General features: G+C 43.1%; 1 protein-coding gene across 1 annotated transcript; it reads right to left on the reverse strand.

The window, feature by feature from the left end:
* Positions 1-2,103: 2,103 nt before the first annotated feature.
* LOC136886082 (glucose dehydrogenase [FAD, quinone]) lies at positions 2,104-15,363 on the reverse strand. Its single transcript, XM_067158810.2, has 3 exons — positions 15,336-15,363; positions 8,778-9,043; positions 2,104-4,508 (listed from the first exon to the last, which is right to left on the reverse strand). Exons 2-3 carry the CDS (start codon positions 9,040-9,042, stop codon positions 2,902-2,904), a joined length of 1,872 nt encoding a protein of 623 aa, XP_067014911.2. The 5' UTR covers position 9,043; positions 15,336-15,363; the 3' UTR covers positions 2,104-2,901.
* Between the last annotated feature and the right edge of the window lie 6,286 nt (positions 15,364-21,649).

The raw sequence follows: 21,649 nt of genomic DNA on the forward strand, positions 1-21,649 counted from the left end.
TCTAGTTTGAAAAAACTGCAGTCTACATATCTGGCCGTTTATCTGACAGTCATAGTGTTATGTGACCTCTTGTGATCACCTCCTGCTCTCTCCCGAAAATCGAACAAACCTGTGACGCAATTGACCTTTAGGACAGCCAAGGCAGCTGCTACACATCCAGAAACTGGCGTGCCACGTGGTCAGGCTGACGTCATCGTTAGCCTGTTGCTTACCTTCTTTACCGTATCCACTGCCTCTCGTATCACACATCCTCAGTTGGTCTGACGAGGCTACGTGAACCCCTTTTCAGCACTCGGTCCAGAATTAGAATCCTTGGACTGGCCAGATACGAACCCACTGCCTGTAGACAAGAGTCTGTGATGGTTTCTTCCCTTGCGACCCAGACGGTATTACATTGCGAGGCCTTGAAAGACTGTCACACCGTTCGTGGCCCTTCCTCTTCTTCAACCGATTGTATCTTTCTCCCTGTCGGTGGAGGACGCAGACGAAAAGTACACCCACGGTATCCCCTACATGTCGTAAGAGGCCACTAAAAGAGGCGACCAAGGATGATTGAATTAGAACCATGAGTACTTGTGATTAGTAACATCACGCGAGGAACACCATGGGTCGCCTTTACTTGCGAGTAGTACCGCTATGTTGGGTACACAAGAGATTTGTGATTAATAGCTACAGAGTGTGCGTCAGTATGGATTTTACAGCACCACTATATGAGCAAAACCGTGGGTCTGCGTTGCCTATGAGTGACGCCATGATGTGGGAAACACCATAGGTCTGCGTTACCTGTGCGACGTACATTACTTGTGATTAGTACCACTATATGAGAAATACCTTGGTTCTACTTCACAAGCGATAAGTACCATTATGAGGGGCCGATGACCTGGATTTTGGTCCTCTTTAGACAACAAACATCATTGGTTCAGGATTGTGCTTTCGAAGCAGAGCGTGGTCAGTATATACCATATTGTTTTAAGATAGTTTCTGGGATGGTGGGGCTTTGCGGGTTGGATCCACTGATTGTTTAAGTTCACAATCATGGTTTATCGTCGCCTTTTTGAATTCTAGACAGTGTATTGATTTTGGAATTATTTTTAACTTTTAATACATTAGAACCCCGTTTATTCGAAATAAAGGGGGCGGAACCACTTCGGTTGAATCGTGTTTTCGGATGACACATGATAAATATTTCCGGAAGTTAAAATGTTTACCTAATGGCACTCATTGTATAAAATCAATGATTTTCTTTTGAATTTTCTTGGTGCAGCGCTGTCGTGCAGATATATTGCACCACCGTTTAATCAACAATACAACTGGTGTAGATTCATTGCTTTGTTCAACAATGTGCAAAGCAATCTGAAATAAGTAAACAGTTTTTGTCACTACTGAACTGAATACTGTATACAGAACTGTAATTAGCGTGTGGTACTAATAAAAAATTCGAAATCAATCTTACCTCGAGTGCATTAAATCCATCATCTAATGTCACTCGATTGTCAGAACTGCTATTGTCAATGTCGGAGTCGTCTGCATAATTTTCATGACTGATAATAATAATAATAAAAATTACTGCTTGTTCAAGAAAAATGTATCATGGAACGAACTAAAGGGTAAGAAACTACTTTGTTTTATGCTACACGTGCTTTGGGGCATAAGTCACAATATAAAAATAGGGTTTGTCTAGTAGCTCTCAGCACGAATAGCAAGAGAATTACTAATATCGACGGTTAAGAACGAGAGGGTAAAAACAAAATATTAAAATACAATTTTGCCAGAGTATTTCACTTAAGCCGGGTTTCGGTTAAGCGGGGTTCTACTGTATCGTGAGTAAGATCCGCTGATTATTTTAAATCCAGTTCATCCATTCATTCTTCATCATCATGTTTTCAATTCTAGTCAGTGGATTAATTTTGGATTTTTAAATTGTCGTTACTTTTCTTCTTATTTCGTACCATTAGAGGCCGATGACCTAGTTGTTCGGCCCCTTTAAACAACAGTCATCATTTCTCCATAAGATCGGATTCTTCTTTTCCCTCTAATTAGATTAGGAGCAGGTGATTACGTCTTAATAACCTTTAAAACAATAATTACCATTGTCTGTATGTATTGGCTGGTCTTTATTTCAAATACAAATCAATTTACAATAACAACAATAATAATAATAAGTAATTTGCAATACACCAGTTCAGGTGTGGGTTTAAAATTTCAAATCCAGGATTTAGAGTAGAAAGCTATTGGTGGTGTCCATAATAACAGCATAAACCACGTTGCAACAATATGGGGGCACACTTCTTGAGGTGCTAATATCAGGCGGTTTCTTTATCATTCAACAGCTTAGCATGTGCCCATGAGTGAGTTGATTTGGCGTACGGGTGCATGGGGCATAGGAAGGAGCGTATGCCACTCTTATTTCAGTTGGCCATGACTGTAGTAATTTGTTCTGAACACGCAGGCCTAAACAATGAACGTATTCCACTGCATTTCAGTTGGCCATGGTTCTGTTAATTTGTCCCCATGAGGATTATTTGAGAAAGAATAAGTTTCAAAATATGCTTTTATGTACTCTTAGATGGAGGAGAACGTAATACCGTTTTAAATTGCCGGTTTATTAACTCTCCAATCCCCTCCCCGTCTAATATTGAGTGCCTATTTATACGGCTGTTGCCTTGTGCTTTCCAACGCCTGTTAGCACAGATTTCCCATAGCTCCTCCCGACAAAGGCAAAACGATAACCTGTTTCACAATGCACTTCTTCGCCGCACCCAAAAATTACATACATACGAGTAGCATTTCCACGGAGGAGTGTCCGTAGAAGACACTTGTTCGACGTCAACCGTCTCTAATAATGGAAACTCATCATTTGTTTGTACCGAAAATGCACTGTGCACTTCCTCATTACCATATTCAAACGACAATGTTACCCCAGTCTTCCTTGATCATATCTCCAGCTTTCTCCGCGATCATTATTGTCGGAGCGTTCGTGTTCGCTCCAGGTACAACGGGCATTACAGAGGCATCCACCACTCGTAATCCACGAACGCCTTTGACTTGAAGCCTTGGATTTACAACGGAATCAGGATCTCCTGCAGGACCCATCTTGCAAGTGCCAACGTAATGCCACAAACTGTGCGTGTATTTTCTGACGGCGCATTCGAGATACGAGTCCCCCATAAACGGCAAATCTTCGCAACCGGGAAACGGGTTTGGGTTCACGGTTGCACCGTACTCTTGCATCACCTTAGTCTTGCTCAGCTTCAGTCCAAACTTGGTCGCTTCAACCAGTTTCTTGACGTCGTCTTCATGCGATAAATAATTAAGTTCAATGACTGGAGGCAACTTTGGGTCCTTCCCTTTCAGTTTAACCATTCCACGGCTCTTAGGGTTGAGCAAAGTCCCCAAGGATTCGAAAGCATCTTGGAAAAGTATAGGTTCAAACACTGCGTTGTAGAAATCATCTGTTAAGCTGTTCAGTTTCTTGATGTATAAACCTGCGTCGTTATTGTCTGTCACTGCTGATAGATAGAGGGCTACATCTGGCCTCTCTGGATCTTCAGAATATTTAGTATGCACGAAGGCAACCGTTTCAGCAATTCCAGAACTCATCGTTGGTCCACGACTGAATAGGAAGAAATCCAGTAAATTTTGTAAATTTAAAGCTCGCGGTGCTACAACACTGGCTGGCTTGTTGATCAGATAAACGATACCTCCTGTAGCAATGTGGTCTTGTAGGTTATGGCCAACCTTGAGGTCGGCGATCGTGGGTGATATCCCGATATCCTGTAAGTGCTCCTTTGGTCCTATACCGGATAAAAGCAGTAGCTTGGGCGATCCAAAAGCACCTGCCGATACAACAACTTCCTTATCAGCAAATATGGTGTATCTTTTCCTGTTCTTCGTGAAGACCACTCCGTATGCTTGCGTCGTATTTGGATCTATCAGAATCCGCTCGACCTCTGAATTGAGACTGATGTCCAGATTCCTTCGATCCTTTGCTGGTTGTAGAAATGCCTTCGCTGTGTTACAGCGGAAACCGTTACGAACAGTTCCGTACATCCTCACAAATCCTGTCTGGCTCTCGGCGTTGTGATCCACATTCTTATATCCTAATTCTTGTCCTGCTTCTAGCAGAGCATCCGACACTGGGGATCGATATTTGAACTCGTCTACTGTGAGGTATCCGCCTGTGCTGTGATACTTGGTGTCGTTCTTGAATCTCTTTGCTCGCATGTCTTCAGATTTCTTGAAGTACTTGAGGACAGTGTCGTAGTCCCAACCGGTGTTGCCTACCGCCGCCCAGTCGTCATAGTCCCGCCTGTTCCCTCGCACGTACAGCATTCCGTTGAGGGTGCTGGTACCTCCCAGAGTGCGCCCTGCCGGGACGTAACAGCGCTGTCGTTCCATGGCTTGACAGAACTTGGGATCGTACTCCGCCAGGTGCTGCCAGTCTACAGCTGAACGTTGTAGAGTACCTCCGAGGGACGGGACGTCCGAACTGTAAGGCTCTGAAGTGCCTGTCAACAAACACAGTCAGATATTACTGTTTTAATTTGTTTATTTATCAAGGTACCTGAGCTCAGGTTCATAAAGGTGCACTACAGTTTTAATTGCTTTTATGACAATGTGATGGATAGTGAACTTAGCAATCGTCATTTCCATCTGTATGATGTTTCTAGATGTAAAACCTTTTCTCCTTACAAACGATAGATGTTGCATCAACAATGATTTGCGTACAACTTATAAATTTCATGTTTGCTCCGTATTGACAATATATTATACAAAAATTAAATTCTTAATGAATGAATGTTTTAGTGGGTCCACCTATCAATACTTGTTTTGTTGAAAATAATGCAAATTCTTAAAACTTCAGGATAAGTTTCGCCACCTTACTTGACAGTATCAACTTCCAAGGCTGGAAGAGAAGACATTTGAAAAATAACTAGAAGATCATTTGAAGACTTCTAAGTTCCGAATTGTCACTATAATCTTATACATTGTGTCTGAAAATTAGTCAAGCTTTTATAAGTCAAATGCTTCCAGTCTCATCACGACCGGCACACTACATACCAATGTTTACTCAAGCAACAGATGTGAAATTGCGCGGTTAATTGGATTATAGGAACTCTACCATATGTACTAACTTTGGTTGTCAGATAGGATGCCAGGAATACATTCTCTCCGTCTCTCAGTAACAGAGAAACTGTAAAACATGGAACAACGGTCCCAATTTCTGCAAAGCAACATTCGTAAAATGCACTATCATGCAAGTTAACAATACAAAGTGTGTATGCCCATGTCAGAAGAAAAGTCATATTATACAATATTAAACATCCAAATATTCCCTATTAAATCCAGAAAATTTTGCTTTATACATGAATTTTCTCCTAAAGAGAAACATGCAGGGAAAAGGATCGGTTATTTGGAATCGTTAAGCCATAAAACGAATTAAGAAGTGTAAAAAGCTTATTTAAAACATGCATTTGCATGGAAATCCGGGCTCTACTCATAACAGAACTATTGTCCGGGTAGAGTGTACTTGTTATTCGCTTAAGTGAGTTTGTATTCTAACCTATTACGTCCTAAACATCTGGACTCTAATCATAATTGTTAAAACACGGCCTACTGTTCCCAAAACAATATTACATTAGCAATATTATTGCGATAAATATATCTGCCCTTCAGATAAATAATTTACAAATCGCACTTCTTGTGATTAATTTTAGAAAATAATTTAAGTGATTTTTTTGCTAGTTGCTTTAAGTCGCACCGACACAGATATGTCTTATGGCGACGATGGGACAGGAAAGGGCTAGGAGTGGGAAGGAAGTGGCCGTGGGCTTAATTGAGGTGCAGCCCCAGCATTTGCCTGGTGTGAAAAAAATGGGAAACCACGGATAAGTGAATTTGAAACCATGGGGAAGGTCTATTTCGCAAAATAAGACGAAATATTGTTTCCGTTTCGCGAAATAGTACATACATTTTTACGGAAGAATCATGCCTCTAAATATGGCTTTCACTTAGTGCGTAATAGACATTTCATTCCCATCAGTCACCACTAATGTGCATTTAGGGCAGTCGCTCAGGTGCTAGATTCCCTATCAGTTGTTTGCCTTTCTTCTTTTTTTTACAAGTTGCTTTACGTCGCACCGACACAGATAGGTCTTATGGCGACGACGGGATCGGAAAGGCCTAGGAAGTGGGAGGAAGTGGCCGTGGCCTTAATTAAAGTACAGCCCCGGCATTTGCCTGGTGTGAAAATGGGAAACCACAGAAAACCATCTTCACGGCTGCCGACAGAGGGGTTCGAACCCACTATCTCCCGAATACTGAATCTTTTCTTAAATGACTGCCAAGAGAACTTCTGTTTCATGATGTTCTTCGTACAACGATTAACGAAGCTCAACGTGAAGCTTTAGACGTTTTGATATCTAGACCACAGGCAGTATTTCCTCATGACATCGCGCCCAAATACTTAGGAGTAACATTAGACAGAACACCGACTTAGAATAGAATATTCCCATGCCCTAGTTCCGTCTCGCATAAACTGGGGAGAGAACATTCTTTACCCCCTGTGGGTGTGGGACGCAAATGAATAATACACCCACGGTATCCCGTGCCTGTCGTAAGAGGCGACTAAAAGGGGCGACCAAGGGATGATTTTATTAGAACCATGAAACTACTTGTGTTTAGCGCCACCTCGCGGGGAACACCATGGGTCGCTTTTACTTGCGCGTAGTACCACTATGTTAGGTACACAATAGGTTTGTGATTAGTAGCCATAGTGCGTGGCTCAGGATGCATTTTACAGTACCCGTGATTCGTACCCCTATATGAGCAACACCATGGTTCTGCCTTGCCTATGCTTAGTACACACTATGTGAGGAACACCATAGGTTTGCGTTGCCTGTAAATAGCGCCGCAGTGTGCGAAACACCATAGGTCTGTGTTACACGTGCGAATTTCATTACCTGTGAATAGTACCATAATGTACCGAGCTCGATAGCTGCAGTCGTTTAAGTGCGGCTAGTATCCAGTATTCGGGAGATAGTAGGTTCGAACCCCACTATCGGCAGCCCTGAAAATGGTTTTCCGTGGTTTCCCATTTTCACACCAGGCAAATGCTGGGGCTGTACCTTAATGAAGGCCACGGCCGTTTCCTTCCCAGTCCTAGGCCTTTCCTGTCCCATCGTCGCCATAAGACCTATCTGTGTCGGTGCGACGTAAAGCAACTAGCAAAAATAAAAATAAAAAAAAGTACCATAATGTATGGAATACCGCGAGTCTACGCTACTTTTGATTAGTACCGCAACATGAGAAATAGCATGGTTCTATTTTCCTAGCGATAAGTACCATTATGAAGGGCCGATCACCTGGATTTTGGACCCGTTTCGACTACAAGCATCATCGATCAGTGTTGTGCTTTAGACGCAGTCCCTTGATCAGTAATACTATGATTTAACGCTAGTTTCTGGGAATGTGGGGCATTGCGGGTCGCGTCCACTGATTGTTTTAACTTCATATCCATCCATTCATTCTTCGTCCTCACGTTTTCGAATCTGGCCAGTGGAGGATTATTAATTTTTAAATTGTCATACCATTTCGTCTCACTTCGAACGACTAGGAGCCGATGACCTAGATGTTTGGCCCCTTTAAACAACAAGCATCATCATCATCATCAGAACATTCTTTTATTACAATTCATTACATCTGATACATGCATTACATTCTCCTTATTACAATTTCTTGACTATTACTACTCTAAGTATTATTTATTTTCTCCTAGGCGTTAACAATGGTATATAGTCTAGGACAACATATATCAGAGAAGAATATATTGGATGTGACTGATGAAAGATGATCAAAATAATTTGGACATGTGAAAATGATGGCAGACGACAGAATCCCGAAGATGATGCTAAACTGAGAAGTTGGGAGGAACAGAAAATGGGGAGTCCTAGGGAAATAGAGATGAGTGGTGTATGGAGGGGAGCACACGTAGAAGAGGTTTAAATGAGAAATATGCAGAATGTCGGTAAATGTTTAGGAGAAAAGTACTGTATATGGCCACTTTCGTTGACTAGTGTATTGTAGAAAAATCTTAAATAATAATAATAATAATAATAATAATAATAATAATAATAATAATAATAATAATAATAATAATAATAATAATAATAATAATAATATGATTCAAACACTACCTTTCTGTGAGCTTTCTCCATTCACATGGTGTATTTTCGTTAAAATAAGTTATGGCTGTACAAGCAACTATAACTTACATTTCTGAAATAAAGTATAGTATGGCTTGGTCAGGAGAGCCTCCATGGCTCAGGCGGTTGCGGGCCGACCTTTCACCGCTCGGTTCCTTGGTTCAAATCCCGGTCACAATTCCTATCCTCGCCGCTAGATGGGGCTTCATCCATTCCATTCCTGACCCGGTCGAATGACTGGAGCCAGGTTGTGGATTTTCAAGGCTTGGTCAGGTTAATTGTTATTTCACCGAGCGAGTTGACCTTGCTGTTAGGGACCCGCAGCTGTGAGATTACATTCGAGAGATAGTGTGTTCGAACCCCACTGTCGGCAGCCCTGAAGGTGATTTTCCGTGGTTTCCCATTTTCTTACCAGGTCAAATGCTGGGGCTGTACCTTAAGGCCACTGTCACTTCCTTTCCACTCCTAGCACTTTCCTATTCCATGATCACCATAAGACCTATCTGTGTCGGTGCGACGTAAAACGAATTGTAAAAAAAATGACTTTAACGCTGGATAAGAAACGTAACTCACCTGCTTCTAAGAGTAGCACATTCCATCCTTCCACCTCCGACAGCCTGCTGGCCACCACAGACCCTGCGGATCCGGCACCCACCACAATGAAGTCGTACCGTTCTCTGAATGATCTTCCGAGCTTGCTCAGGTCCTTGGGTCGATCCCGGTACAGGTCTGGACGTAACAGAGAGATGGCTATTTCTATCAGCTGGACGAAGATTGACATCACACTGCTTGTGAGAGCTATTCGCCGCGTCGTGAACAACACTGAAGGTCTGTCCATCCTGAGAAAATATTCGTTCACGGTTACAACATTATTTCTTAAAATGTGACGAGGAACATATATCTGCATATGTTTATTCAAGTGTACTAAATATTTATTTATTTATTTATTTATTTATTTATTTATTTATTTATTTATTTATTTATTTATTTATTTATTTATTTATTTATTTACATTGACTGACAGAGCAAATGCAACACCAAGAAGGAGTGGTCAGAACTTTATGCCAATTGCAGAGTAGACTGACGTCACTGAGGTATGCTCATGATGTGAAATGCGCCGCTGTGCTGCGCACGTAGCGAACGATAAATGGGACACGGCGTTGGCGAATGGCCCACTTCGTACCGTGATTTCTCAGCCGACAGTCATTGTAGAACGTGTTGTCGTGTGCCACAGGACACGTGTATAGCTAAGAATGCCAGGCCGCCGTCAACGGAGGCATTTCCAGCAGACAGACGACTTTACGAGGGGTATGGTGATCGGGCTGAGAAGGGCTGGTTGGTCGCTTCGTCAAATCGCAGCCGATACCCATAGGGATGTGTCCACGGTGCAGCGCCTGTGGCGAAGATGGTTGGCGCAGGGACATGTGGCACGTGCGAGGGGTCCAGGCGCAGCCCGAGTGACGTCAGCACGCAGGATCGGCGCATCCGCCGCCAAGCGGTGGCAGCCCCGCACGCCACGTCAACTGCCATTCTTCAGCATGTGCAAGACACCCTGGCTGTTCCAATGTCGACCAGAACAATTTCCCGTCGATTGGTTGAAGGAGGCCTGCACTCCCGGCGTCCGCTCAGAAGACTACCATTGACTCCACAGCATAGACGTGCACGCCTGGCATGGTGCCGGGCTAGAGCGACTTGGATGAGGGAATGGCGGAACGTCGTGTTCTCCGATGAGTCACGCTTCTGTTCTGTCAGTGATAGTCACCGCAGACGCGTGTGGCGTCGGCGTGGAGAAAGGTCAAATCCGGCCGTAACTGTGGAGCGCCCTACCGCTAGACAACGCGGCATCATGGTTTGGGGCGCTATTGCGTATGATTCCACGTCACCTCTAGTGCGTATTCAAGGCACGTTAAATGCCCACCGCTACGTGCAGCATGTGCTGCGGCCGGTGGCACTCCCGTACCTTCAGGGGCTGCCCAATGCTCTGTTTCAGCAGGATAATGCCCGCCCACACACTGCTCGCATCTCCCAACAGGCTCTACGAGGTGTACCAATGCTTCCGTGGCCAGCGTACTCTCCGGATCTCTCACCAATCGAACACGTGTGGGATCTCATTGGACGCCGTTTGCAAACTCTGCCCCAGCCTCGTACGGACGACCAACTGTGGCAAATGGTTCACAGAGAATGGAGAACTATCCCTCAGGACACCATCCGCACTCTTATTGACTCTGTACCTCGACGTGTTTCTGCGTGCATCGCCGCTCGCGGTGGTCCTACATCCTCCTGAGTCGATGCCGTGCGCATTGTGTAACCTGCATATCGGTTTGAAATAAACATCAATTATTCGTCCGTGCCGTCTCTGTTTTATCCCCAACTTTCATCCCTTTCGAACCACTCCTCCTTGGTGTTGCATTTGCTCTGTCGGTCAGTGTATATTCTTTAACTTCATTAATGAAACTAGCTCAATAATTCTAGTATATCTTCTTCTCTATAAAATATACATAGGTCGAGTTATAAGTCATGACAACTATTTTTTTTTTCTCGCAAACAGGAGACAACACGGAAAATCTAAGATATTCATTTGGAAACGTACGGTATGTACTTGCGAATGATGCCGCTAGATGGTGTATGTAAACAACGGTGTGGGTGTAAGCATGTCCCCAAATTCAATGTGTGAGTGAAGGCGTCTCAAAATGGAAGTCAACAAGCAGGAGCAACGATCGTATATTAACATAGCAGTTCTCCGCGGCAGAAATGCACGTCAATGCCACACAGAGCTGCGTGAAGCATTAGGTGTGCATGCCATGCCCTACAGAACAGTGCCGAGGTGGGTGGAGACGTTCAAACGGGGTAGAGTATCAACTGCCGATTTGCCTCGCTCAGATCGTCCAGTGTCCATGGACAAAGATGTACGGAGCAGATTATTTCGAAGGCATAAAGTTCTGACCACTCCTTCTTGGTGTTGCATTTGCTCTGTCAGTCAGTGTATATTGAAATGAAAATTTAATGGAAAATTGACTACTTGAAAATAACTTCATGAAAAAAATATTATATTTGATATACACTAAGCAAATGTCATGGGATAGTCACCTAATAGCGTGTGGGGCCTCGTCTGGCCCTGCAAACTGCAATGAGACGCCGTGAAAGTGAGTCGACAAGTCCCTGGTAGTCCGCTGGACGCAGCTGACACCAAATCGTTTGCAGAGCGACGGCCAATGCTAGTCTGTTCATGGGTGCAGGATCCCTGGCACGGAGCGTGCGTTCCATGACATTCCAGATATGCTCGATAGGGTTCATATCGGGGCACCTGGGTGGCCATAGCAGTCCTTGGACCTCCGTTGCATGTTCCTGGAACCATTCCCGGGCGACGTGGGAGCGATGTGGCGGCGCGTTATCATCTTGAAACACCGCTGAACCATCTGGGGCGCTGGAAGGCCAAAAATGGGTGGAGATGGTCTCCGAGCAGCTCAGCATGTCGCGTACCATTCAAAGTCTCTTCCAGAACAACTAGGAGGCCCATTCCATACCAGGAAAATGCACCCCAGACCATAACACAGACACCAGCGCCATGGACCACACCTTCGAGGCAGGCGGGATCCATCGCTTCATGTGGTCTGCGCCATATACGGTGCCTCCCATCGGCATGGTGCAGTTGAAATCGTGATTCGTCCGACCATATCACGTTCGTTACTCCATTGTTCCAGTGCCCATCCCTGGTGACTGGCGACAAATGCGCGCTGTTGTGCCTGATGACGTTGGGTTAACAGTGGCATCCGTGTGCGGCGCCCTGCTCCCATACCCCATAGAACCCATGTTTCTACGGATTGTCCACTGAGAGACGTGTCTAGCGCGGCCTATGTTGAATTGAGCCGTGATTTGTCGCACGGTTGCCCGTCTCAGATGTCGCCGAACACGGTCATCGAGGGTGATTGGACGGCCGGTCGTTCGTCTGTTGTGGACGGTGACACTCGCATTCAACCATTCACGATACACCCTGCACAGGGTTGATCGTGTGAAGCCGAATTCTCGCACCACTTCCGAAATCACTCTTCCCATCCGTCGGGCACCGACCACCATACCCCGTTCGAACGGTGTCAACTCGCGACGACGTTCTATGTTACACGTGTCACATGCGCCTCAAACGTTTCGCCAGCGGATTTGCGTAATTTTTGGCAGAATTTGAAATTTGCCTCTTAATTAAACTACGGCATTTTCAAATTACTCCTGCACATTCAACTACCCTTCACAATAGATACCGTGGTTCTGCTTTCACTGTAAGCCCGCAACTTCCTCTTGCTGGGACTAGCTAACAGCTGCCATGGCACCATCCTGTTGTGCAAACTCTCGGCTGTATTGCACCACAGCGATACTAGACGGCCAGTCCACGAACTTAATGACTCTAACTACGTATACAAACAGTGACAAAATCAATTACCACCATCGTCGTGTAGTTACTTCATGACGAATGAGTGTGCCTTGGTGACGCACTTCTTAGAACATACCACATTCTTTGACCGCTATCGACATTTCTGTCGATCTATTCCCTAGACGTGACGTATGACTTGTTTTCTCCTTGACAGAGAGCGCTTCCGGCCATCAGCTGAAGTGTCTCCCAGCAGTCTTGTGCTCACTTTCTTTGGAATAAGATCGTTAGACGGTGAAGCCAACATGGCGGTCTATAAAACAATGAGCATCTTGAGATGTGAAATATTTTACTTGTGTCGTTTTCTTTTCCTGCCGTGGATACATCCACTCAATTGCCCGACTCTTTCTTTGAGTCGCTACTTTGTGACTACCTAAAGGCACTGCACTACGCCCGATTATTCAGGTAACTTTCATTTCTTGGCTTGCTATGGTTGCGTGGGCATATTGGTTATATATTTTTCTGCTAATTTCACGTTTCATTTTACTGTAGGTTTCCATTGATTTTTGTATGCTCTACTTTTCATGTCATATAAACCTGTGAGGATGGAGGATGATATTGGTCTATTGTGTGATTGTTTGCGTGCATGTGATATGATGCTTGAGACCTACTACTTTTTATCACTCGTCGATTCCTTTCATGGCCGAGCTCTGGATGTGTGATGCTGTGTTTTGACGCTGTGACTGGTATTCGTGTTCGTCCATGGCGAGGCGATATGGGTACGTTGTGGGCGTGCTGGTTATGATGATGTTCCGGTGATTTAAGTTGGGGTATGCCTTACCTCGATGCGGCGATCCTTTATCATTGTTACGCATCTTGTATTGAGCTCATGAGTCCATGAAAGCACATGTCTTGCTATGCGGATTACTGTATATTCGTTATGTGTCTGGACATACTGATTATTCTGATTTGCGTGCGCTTCTCTTGGGTCTCTGTAGTGCGTGTGTGTGGTTGTACTGTCTGTCTGCCTGATTAATAGTATTCTCCGTTTCTCACAGTGTTATTATTATTTACATCTTCTTTATTTTCATTCTTTGGGCTATTTGCTGGCCTAATTTTTTAGTAACGTTTGTTGTGTTCCTTTGAATGTGTCTTCTTTAATTGTTAGATTTGTTTAGTCGCCTCATAACTATGGCAACCATCTTTTATCTTTCCTTTGTTCTTTGAGATGTCGCGTATTCGAGATGGGGGATTGTTGTGATGAATCGCGTCTCGGGTGATGCTCGTTCTTATACGCGGAGATATTTGAGTCGTGATCTGGACGTATCTAATGTTTTTGGATGTGTGTGTGAAGTTCCTTTAGAGGATGTGCGTTTTATTATTTCACTGCGGGGAGCGACGCGTCATATGTCACGCATACGAAATAAGGTGGGGGCAATCCAGCCGTACATGGGAGATGTTTGACGTTGTAAGAGGCGAACGTGGCTATGTTTGATTTGTGTTTGATGAGCCTCTTGGTATCAATTGGATGTATGAGATAGACACCTGACGTAAACCTCAGTGAGTAACATTTGTTCCTATTCATTTTCTTTTCATCTATCTTGTTTTGCCTTATGTTTATCAATAAACCCCCATATTTTTGATCCCTTTCTTTCATATACTGGGAAGGGTTCTGGGTTCTTTCCATTCCCGTTCCTCCCCTTACTCTAATTAGGCTCGGGTTCAGCTCCAGGCTATTTTAGTCTGTTCCAGCCCGTCCACGGCCTATTATATGAGGTAAGTAGGTAAGTATCCACGGACCTGTCGGTGTATGTACGTGAGAGTGTGTGTGCGTATGTGCGTGTGTGTCTTCGGTGGCAGAGAGAGTGTGTGTGTATCCCCTGTATGTGTGGGTGTGTGCGTTTGATGAGCTACATTTTTACGCGTCTTAACTGGCTTGGCTAGGGAGCTGCCTACAATATTAGGATTACATTAGCAATGCACCATTGATACCACTGATTAAGTGTTAAACGGGTAAAGTTTACTGGTGAAAAATAAATTACAAAAAGAGCACAATGTCATGAGTCATGACTCTAGCCCGAAGTTTTGGTCAGTAATGTTGGAATGCAAAACAAGTATACTCTACCTGCACAGCGGTTATGCTATAAGATTTGCATAAATCGTAGGGGTACGGTCTATCGTACCCCTGGAATTTATTATAATCTTGTTACATTACGGTGAAATGAAATGGCGTATGGCTTTTAGTGCCGGGAGTGTCCGAGGACATGTTCGGCTCGCCAAGTGCAGGCATTTTTATTGGACTCCCGTAGGTGACCTGCGCGTCATGATGAGGATGAAATGATGATGAAGACGACACATACACCCAGTCCCCGTGCCTGGGAAATTAATCAATTATGGTTAAAATTCCCGACCCTGCCTGGAATCGAACCCGGGATCCCTGTGACCAAAGGCCTACACGCTAACCATTTAGCCATAGATCCGGACGCTACATTACGGTAGAGTGGGTGAACGACATAGTACAGAGTAGATCATGCAATACGCTGTTATTACGAATACAGCTCCAGAACGAACAACAGTTTATCTCAAATCTCTGTTCACGATTTACATTTAATCTCGAACGTATGTACTCGGTCTGTTTCTTGTGAGAAAGCTTAAATACTGCCATGGTTGGATACAAGGTCGTTGAAAGGTAAAGTCTTATTTGTAAGCCTTTAAAGGTTGTCAGCGTACTTTCGAAACGCTGTGTTTGTAATATTTTAATATTGTCTTACCTGGAGGAGATGTCTGCTGTTGGCGTGTGTTCAGCTTCTCAACTTAATTTACACTGGTTGTTTCATTACCATGTTCACCTTGATACTCACGTTCTGCCACTGTCATCTCTACGGTGTTACAAGCAAAGTGGGGTTTTAAAAGGGCACACACAGTACAGCCTGTCCTTGAATATAATCTCTCTGCAGAAGATTACCATGTGATGCATCTGAAAGCCATTACCTTGTAAACCTTTACCTGTTTTATAGGAGCACCACACGGTCCAGCGTTAGGACCATCATTATTCACATCTTACGTAATATCATAATTAATGTAATGTATGTGACTGTATAGTGCATTCACTTATAGACTAGCCTTCTACGCTAATGATTCAGGAACCAACCTGGCGCTATCAGTTCGCAATTAAGGGTTCTTTACCCAGAATGTGTACTAGTCTTTTTCCTCTGTTTATTGGGATCGACGTTAAAGAAATACCAATCAAAAACGGTTGAGGCGCTGGCCTTCTGATCCCAACTTGGCAGGTTCGATCCTGGATCGGTCCGGTGGTATTTGAAGGTGCTCAAATAAGTCAGCCTCGTGTCGGCAGATTTACTGGACAAAATTCCGACACCTCGGCGTTTTCGAAAACCATCAAAAATAGTTAATGGGACGTAAGAACAATAACATTATAAAGTAATAAATGGTTTTTTGTCTTAGGTCAAGTTGCCGGAATTTTGCCTCGCGGGAGATCGTTTACATGCTAGTGTATTTACCGACCCGGTACTGTCGTATTCGAGGAGCATGAGAAACCACCGCTCTGAGCCGGCGATCGAACCCGCTAAGTTGGGCTCAGAAAACCAGTGCTCTCCTGATTTATTCACTCAGTCTGGATGTAAATACCGTCCAAAGATAATTAATCTCCCTCTTTTAATGATACCCGTAAGTGCGGGAAATTTTTTGACAGATTTATTGTAACCTTGAAGAAGCCCTTTTCATGTCAAAATTTCGGCATTTTGGTATCTCAATATTAGTTTGAGGGACTTGAAATAAATAGGATTATTTCATGTTACCTGGCCTCTTGTTCTCGTCCAGAAAACAAACCATTAACAAATAACTGTATTAATGCATTGAGTGCCAAGACGAGTGTTGTCCAACCTGAGGTTTTCTTCCAGTGCCTCTCGTATCAGCCAGCGATTCAGCTTTCACGAAGCTGAATGAATCCCGTTCCATTCCCCAGTCCATAATTTAAATCCCTTGACCGACCGGGAACTGAACTCCTGATCTTCAGGTAGGAGACTGGCACACTCTCCCTGCACCATAGTTTGTTAAGATTGTGAAACCTTGAGAGTTTTCCATTTTCAGGTACATCGTAGTCATTCGCTTTCTTCTTCTTCATGATCCTTAACTCTATTGCTAGCATAGTGGCCTTCGGATCAGAAGACCCAGGGTTCGATTCCAGGATTCCTCTAGCTCGGGGACTGCGTATTTCTGTTCGTACACAACACGTCACACTAGCAGACGATACACAAGTATGGAATAATGAGTACGTCGCTCCAAAGTGTCCTGACGTTTGGAAGGGCATCCGGCCGTGAAACTGAGCTTTATCCACACGTAATGCCCATCCCAAGTAATCAGAAAAGTATAAGGAGAAAAGGAAGAAGAAAAAGAATTAGTGTCATTCTCCATTTTTAGTGATAACTTCATTAACGGGGGTATATCTTCACAATGATCAGAGGGTAATGAAGTTGAAAACTATGCTAGATAGACTAGGAATGGGACACTTCTAGGATAAAGTGGTGGTGGTGGTGATTATTGTTTTAAGATGAGGTAAAACTGGGAAACCATCTTCTTTTAACAGTTGGGAAAAAGCAGAAGGGGTCCGACATTAGAAAAATGAAGGTATTGGCCATAGAAACACAAGGGCCACGGAGGGCGTGAAAATTAAATACTCCCTAGACCTAGAATGCTCTAATACCGTCGGAGCCGGAAATGAACAAGAGTTGACCAACGGAGATTGGATAGGATTAATGAAAGTGAAAGCAATGCCAGGACTCAACTAAGGGTCCCTTGTTCGCCTACTCTCGCTCCCAAGTTAGGAGACCCTGGGGTCCCTTATAGCCACCTCTTATGACAGGTAGGGGATACCGCGGATGGTATTCTACCGAGGCCCCCCCCCACATGGAGTACTGAGAAAAGATGATACAAAATAAAGAAAATAAATTGAGCAAGAAAGTAACTATGAGTGTGTAAGATATTGAGAACCAGATCAATGTGTGAATGTAGGACTAAAAGGATATTACAGGAATAGGGAACATGCATGATCCGGGGTTTTAATTAAAAATATGCTAATCTCATTCAAAATTGCATGCAGAATTCAAAAATGTGATCAGAATGTACAAATAATAACTCCAAACAAGATAAAAATCTAGGAAAATGTCACGTCACGCAAGTACGCGATCTCATTGGCCTGACGTCATCGTACAGGTTGACTGAATTAGCAGACGAAATAACACATAGTGCGCTGTGAGAAGCAGGATACACTTCGCGTATTTCTACTTTACGTTAGTGTCTAGTATGGTTAAATTCGAGTTCTATACATTGGATAATAATCTGAGTGGTATATTTTAGACTTAAAATGAATCCTGCGCAGACAGTGAGGCAGAAAACTTATAAATGGTGTAGAGTTCCGATGTGCAATAGCACATCGCATACCATAGCAAACAAATTGTTTATAAACGTTCCAAAGACGCTAAAACTAGGGAGAAATGGATTTTGGCGAGCTGGAGAAATGCTGGTGATATATCGGAAAAGTCTACAGTTTATTTTTTTTTAAAGATTTTAACGTAAGATGAATTTGTTTGAATTTTCAAATCACTTTTCCATGTCAGCTGTTCTAGTGGTAAAACTTTAAATTTTAATGTATGATGCTTTATTTAAATGCTTCAATTACATCTTGGAATATGAAAGTAACAAACAGTGCATTAAATAATGCTGATTATTAAAGTATTCTCCAAACCTAACCTATGTTTTGGGTGATCCATATCAAGATAATAAATCGAAGGGGTTATGAACCATTTTGACAGCTCTAATTCTACCAATATATCTTGGCACGGGACAGTTATGTATGTCTTTATTGAAGAGCTTAATTGGTAAAGAAATGTAGGCTATATCTAAATACTCTATAATGTAACAAAGAATAGGCGTGTACATCATGAAAGGAAAGAACGTGAATTTAACAAATGTATAACTCTGCACAAAACCAATGCTTGTCTGTTGGGGTCTTATAAGTTAACAATGCTCAATTATAATAATTATCATAATATTAATGAAATAACATAATTGCACACAGGTGAAAAGAGTGATGTAGGTGTTTAAAATATTATCCAGCTTAGCCTAAGTTTTAGGTTATACAAGCCAAGTCAATAAACCGAAGGGTAAAAATACCGCGCGAGTTGGCCGTGCGGTTAGGAGCGCGCAGCTGTGAGCTCGCATCCGGGAGATAGTGGGTTTTGAACCCCACTGCCGGCAGCCCTGAAGATGGTTTTCCGTGGTTTCCAATTTTCACACCAGGAAAATGCTGAGGCTGTACCTAAGGCCACGGCCGCTTTGTTCCCATTCCTAGGCCTTTCCTGTCCCATCGTCGCCATAAGACCTATATGTGACGGTGTGACGTAAAGCAAAAAAAAAGTCACAGCACCCAAAGACATTCCTGTATTGAGCGACTAAAATGTCACCAGGACACTTTTCTTTCCTGATATGCTCAGCTTGTTAAAAGCCAAATGTAATTAATGTTATTGGCTTCCCGCCCCGCTAACTACTTCTACGATTTTCGGAGACGCCGATGTGCAGGAATTTAGTCCTGCAGAAGTTATTTTACGTGCCAGTAAATCTACCGACACGAGGCTGACGTATTTGAGCACCTTCAACTACCACCGGACTGAACCAGGATCGAACCTGCCAAGCTGGGGTCAGAAGGCCAGCATCCCAACAGTCTGAACCACTCAGCCCGACTTGTGAAAACTAGATGAAGTCATATTTATCTTTATAATGTTTAACTTTTTCCCTCCACAAAGATATTTAATTCTCTTTCATGGGCCCCGGAAGTGGGTAGGCCAGTTGTCCCAACCATAAATATATATTTTTTTGGGAATGATAGATTATAGCCCTATAGTACTATGATCTTTCTTTCTCTCTTTCCTTCTTTCTTTCTTTCTTAATCAGTTTATCCTTCAGGGTTGGTTTTCACTCGGACTCAGCGAGGGATTTCACCTCTACCACTTCAAGGGCAGTGTCCTGGAACGTGAGACTTTGAGTATGGTGATGCAACTGGTGAGGAGGGCCATTACCTCGCCCAGGCGGCCTCACCTGTTATGCTCAACAGGGGCCTTGTTGGAGGATGGGAGGATCGGAAGGGATAGACAAGGAAGAGGGAAGGAAACGGCCGTGGCCTTAGGTGCCTGGAGAAGTAGGAAAATACGAAAAACCACTTCGAGGATGGCTGAGGTGGGATTCGAAACCCTTCTACTCAGTTGACCTCCCGAGGCTGAGTAGACCCCGTTCCAGCCCTCGTACTATTTGTTTTCAACTTTCATGGCAGAGCCGGGAATTGAAACCGGGCCTCCGGGAGTGGCACACATTAACCACTACACCACAGAAGCGGACTAGTACTATAATGCAACCTATATGTTTATGTTAGTGCTGAAATCCGATTTCTTACTTTACTAATGCTGAAAGCCCGAAAATGTATTCTTTAATAGGGGAATCAGTCTAGAAGGAAATGTTGAAAGTGATGTGATATCTATCCAGGTTCGTTGTTATCCTAATACTATGGGTTACAGTACATTGCACGTATATAAAAGACGCCACTTACAAACTTGCTTGTTATCCGCGAATTTCTGCGGCCACAGAAGTCACTATTTTTCAAGAATGATGACATTTACATATGATAGATTGTCTGATTGTGCTCTTTTGAACCTTTCTTCTGTCATTTTGAAGTTATTCGCGATCATGAATAATAAACAATCGGCTTTTAGCAACGGCTGATGTACAACGGCTGGTAGAGCTCCATGCGTACTGGATCGTGACGTCACAGCGCGCCGCTTACGTCAGAGGCCGTTTCACTCGCCTTGCGGAAAGCCACTATTAAATATTTTTTTAATGGTAGAAAACAAGGCAACATACCACAATGTAATACGTTTACGTACTATTTCATTGGTGTACTTTTCAAAAAAAATATTTTTGTAAATGATGCATGTTCCCAATTCTGTGAAATTAGAAGAAAATATGTTAGTAAAGGAAGAAAGACTTACGAATAGAGAAGTCAGAGATAAGGTATCTATAATAATAAGGATCTAAGAGAGAAAATTGAAGAGAATTGCTGTTTGTTATGTGGAGAATTAATGGCGGAGGCGCATCTGTTGAGAGTGTGTAGGAAAACACTCACTCAGGATCAAATATTTGGGTAGTGAATGCAGAGAAAAAGTACAAGTGGAGAAATAATTTTTTGCAGTTGAAACCTCCCCGTGATAAGGATGTAAGCTACACATTTTTGAAAAGTGAGATTTCACTGGAAGTAGGATGTATCGTACCATCACGCATCTAAGCTGTTGTGTCATCTTATGTCTTACATTTGAACTTCAAGATGGTTTACAGCCGACAGAAATTGCGTGCCAGGATGATTCATCAGTTAAGATGGTGGACAGTGCTTGTATTTGTTCATCACCAGGTGTAATAGATCAAAAAATAAAGGCCAAAGACGAAATCACCTCTGTAATTTAAAGTATGTTCTTGTTTTTATTATAATGTGTGTTCCAAGTGTATATAAAGGATTTTTCTTATGTTATGTACAAATGTAAGACATACTTGCAGATTATTTTCCACTGTATCACTTCCAATTCATACATTATTTTTTAAATATTAAATCATAACTAGAGCCCGGATTTTGATGCATTAATAGGTTAGAATGCAAACTTTCTGAAGTGTGTAGCATGCATAGTCCACCTTCACAACGATTGTGCTATGGGGTTTACATAAATATTAGGGGTACGGCCAATCAGAACCCCTATAGTTTATGTTACTCTTGCTACGTTATGGAAGAGCGGGTGGCTGACACTTCCTACTTGCCAAATTAGTTTGCAATCTACCCTGTTACTGCATAAAAATCCGGGATTTAATCATAACAATGAAATATTGTTTTTAATAGATTAACTCATTTGTACACTTGTGTCTGAAATTGCTTCAAGCAGTGTGTAGTATGAAATAAACCCCCAAAATAATTGTCCTCTCCCCTGAAAGATTACTGATTTGTTGCTTACACCCTATTCCGAGGATCTCTTTG

Source organism: Anabrus simplex, chromosome X (genome assembly GCF_040414725.1).
Source record: "Anabrus simplex isolate iqAnaSimp1 chromosome X, ASM4041472v1, whole genome shotgun sequence".
In the NCBI taxonomy this organism is placed as follows: domain Eukaryota; kingdom Metazoa; phylum Arthropoda; class Insecta; order Orthoptera; family Tettigoniidae; genus Anabrus; species Anabrus simplex.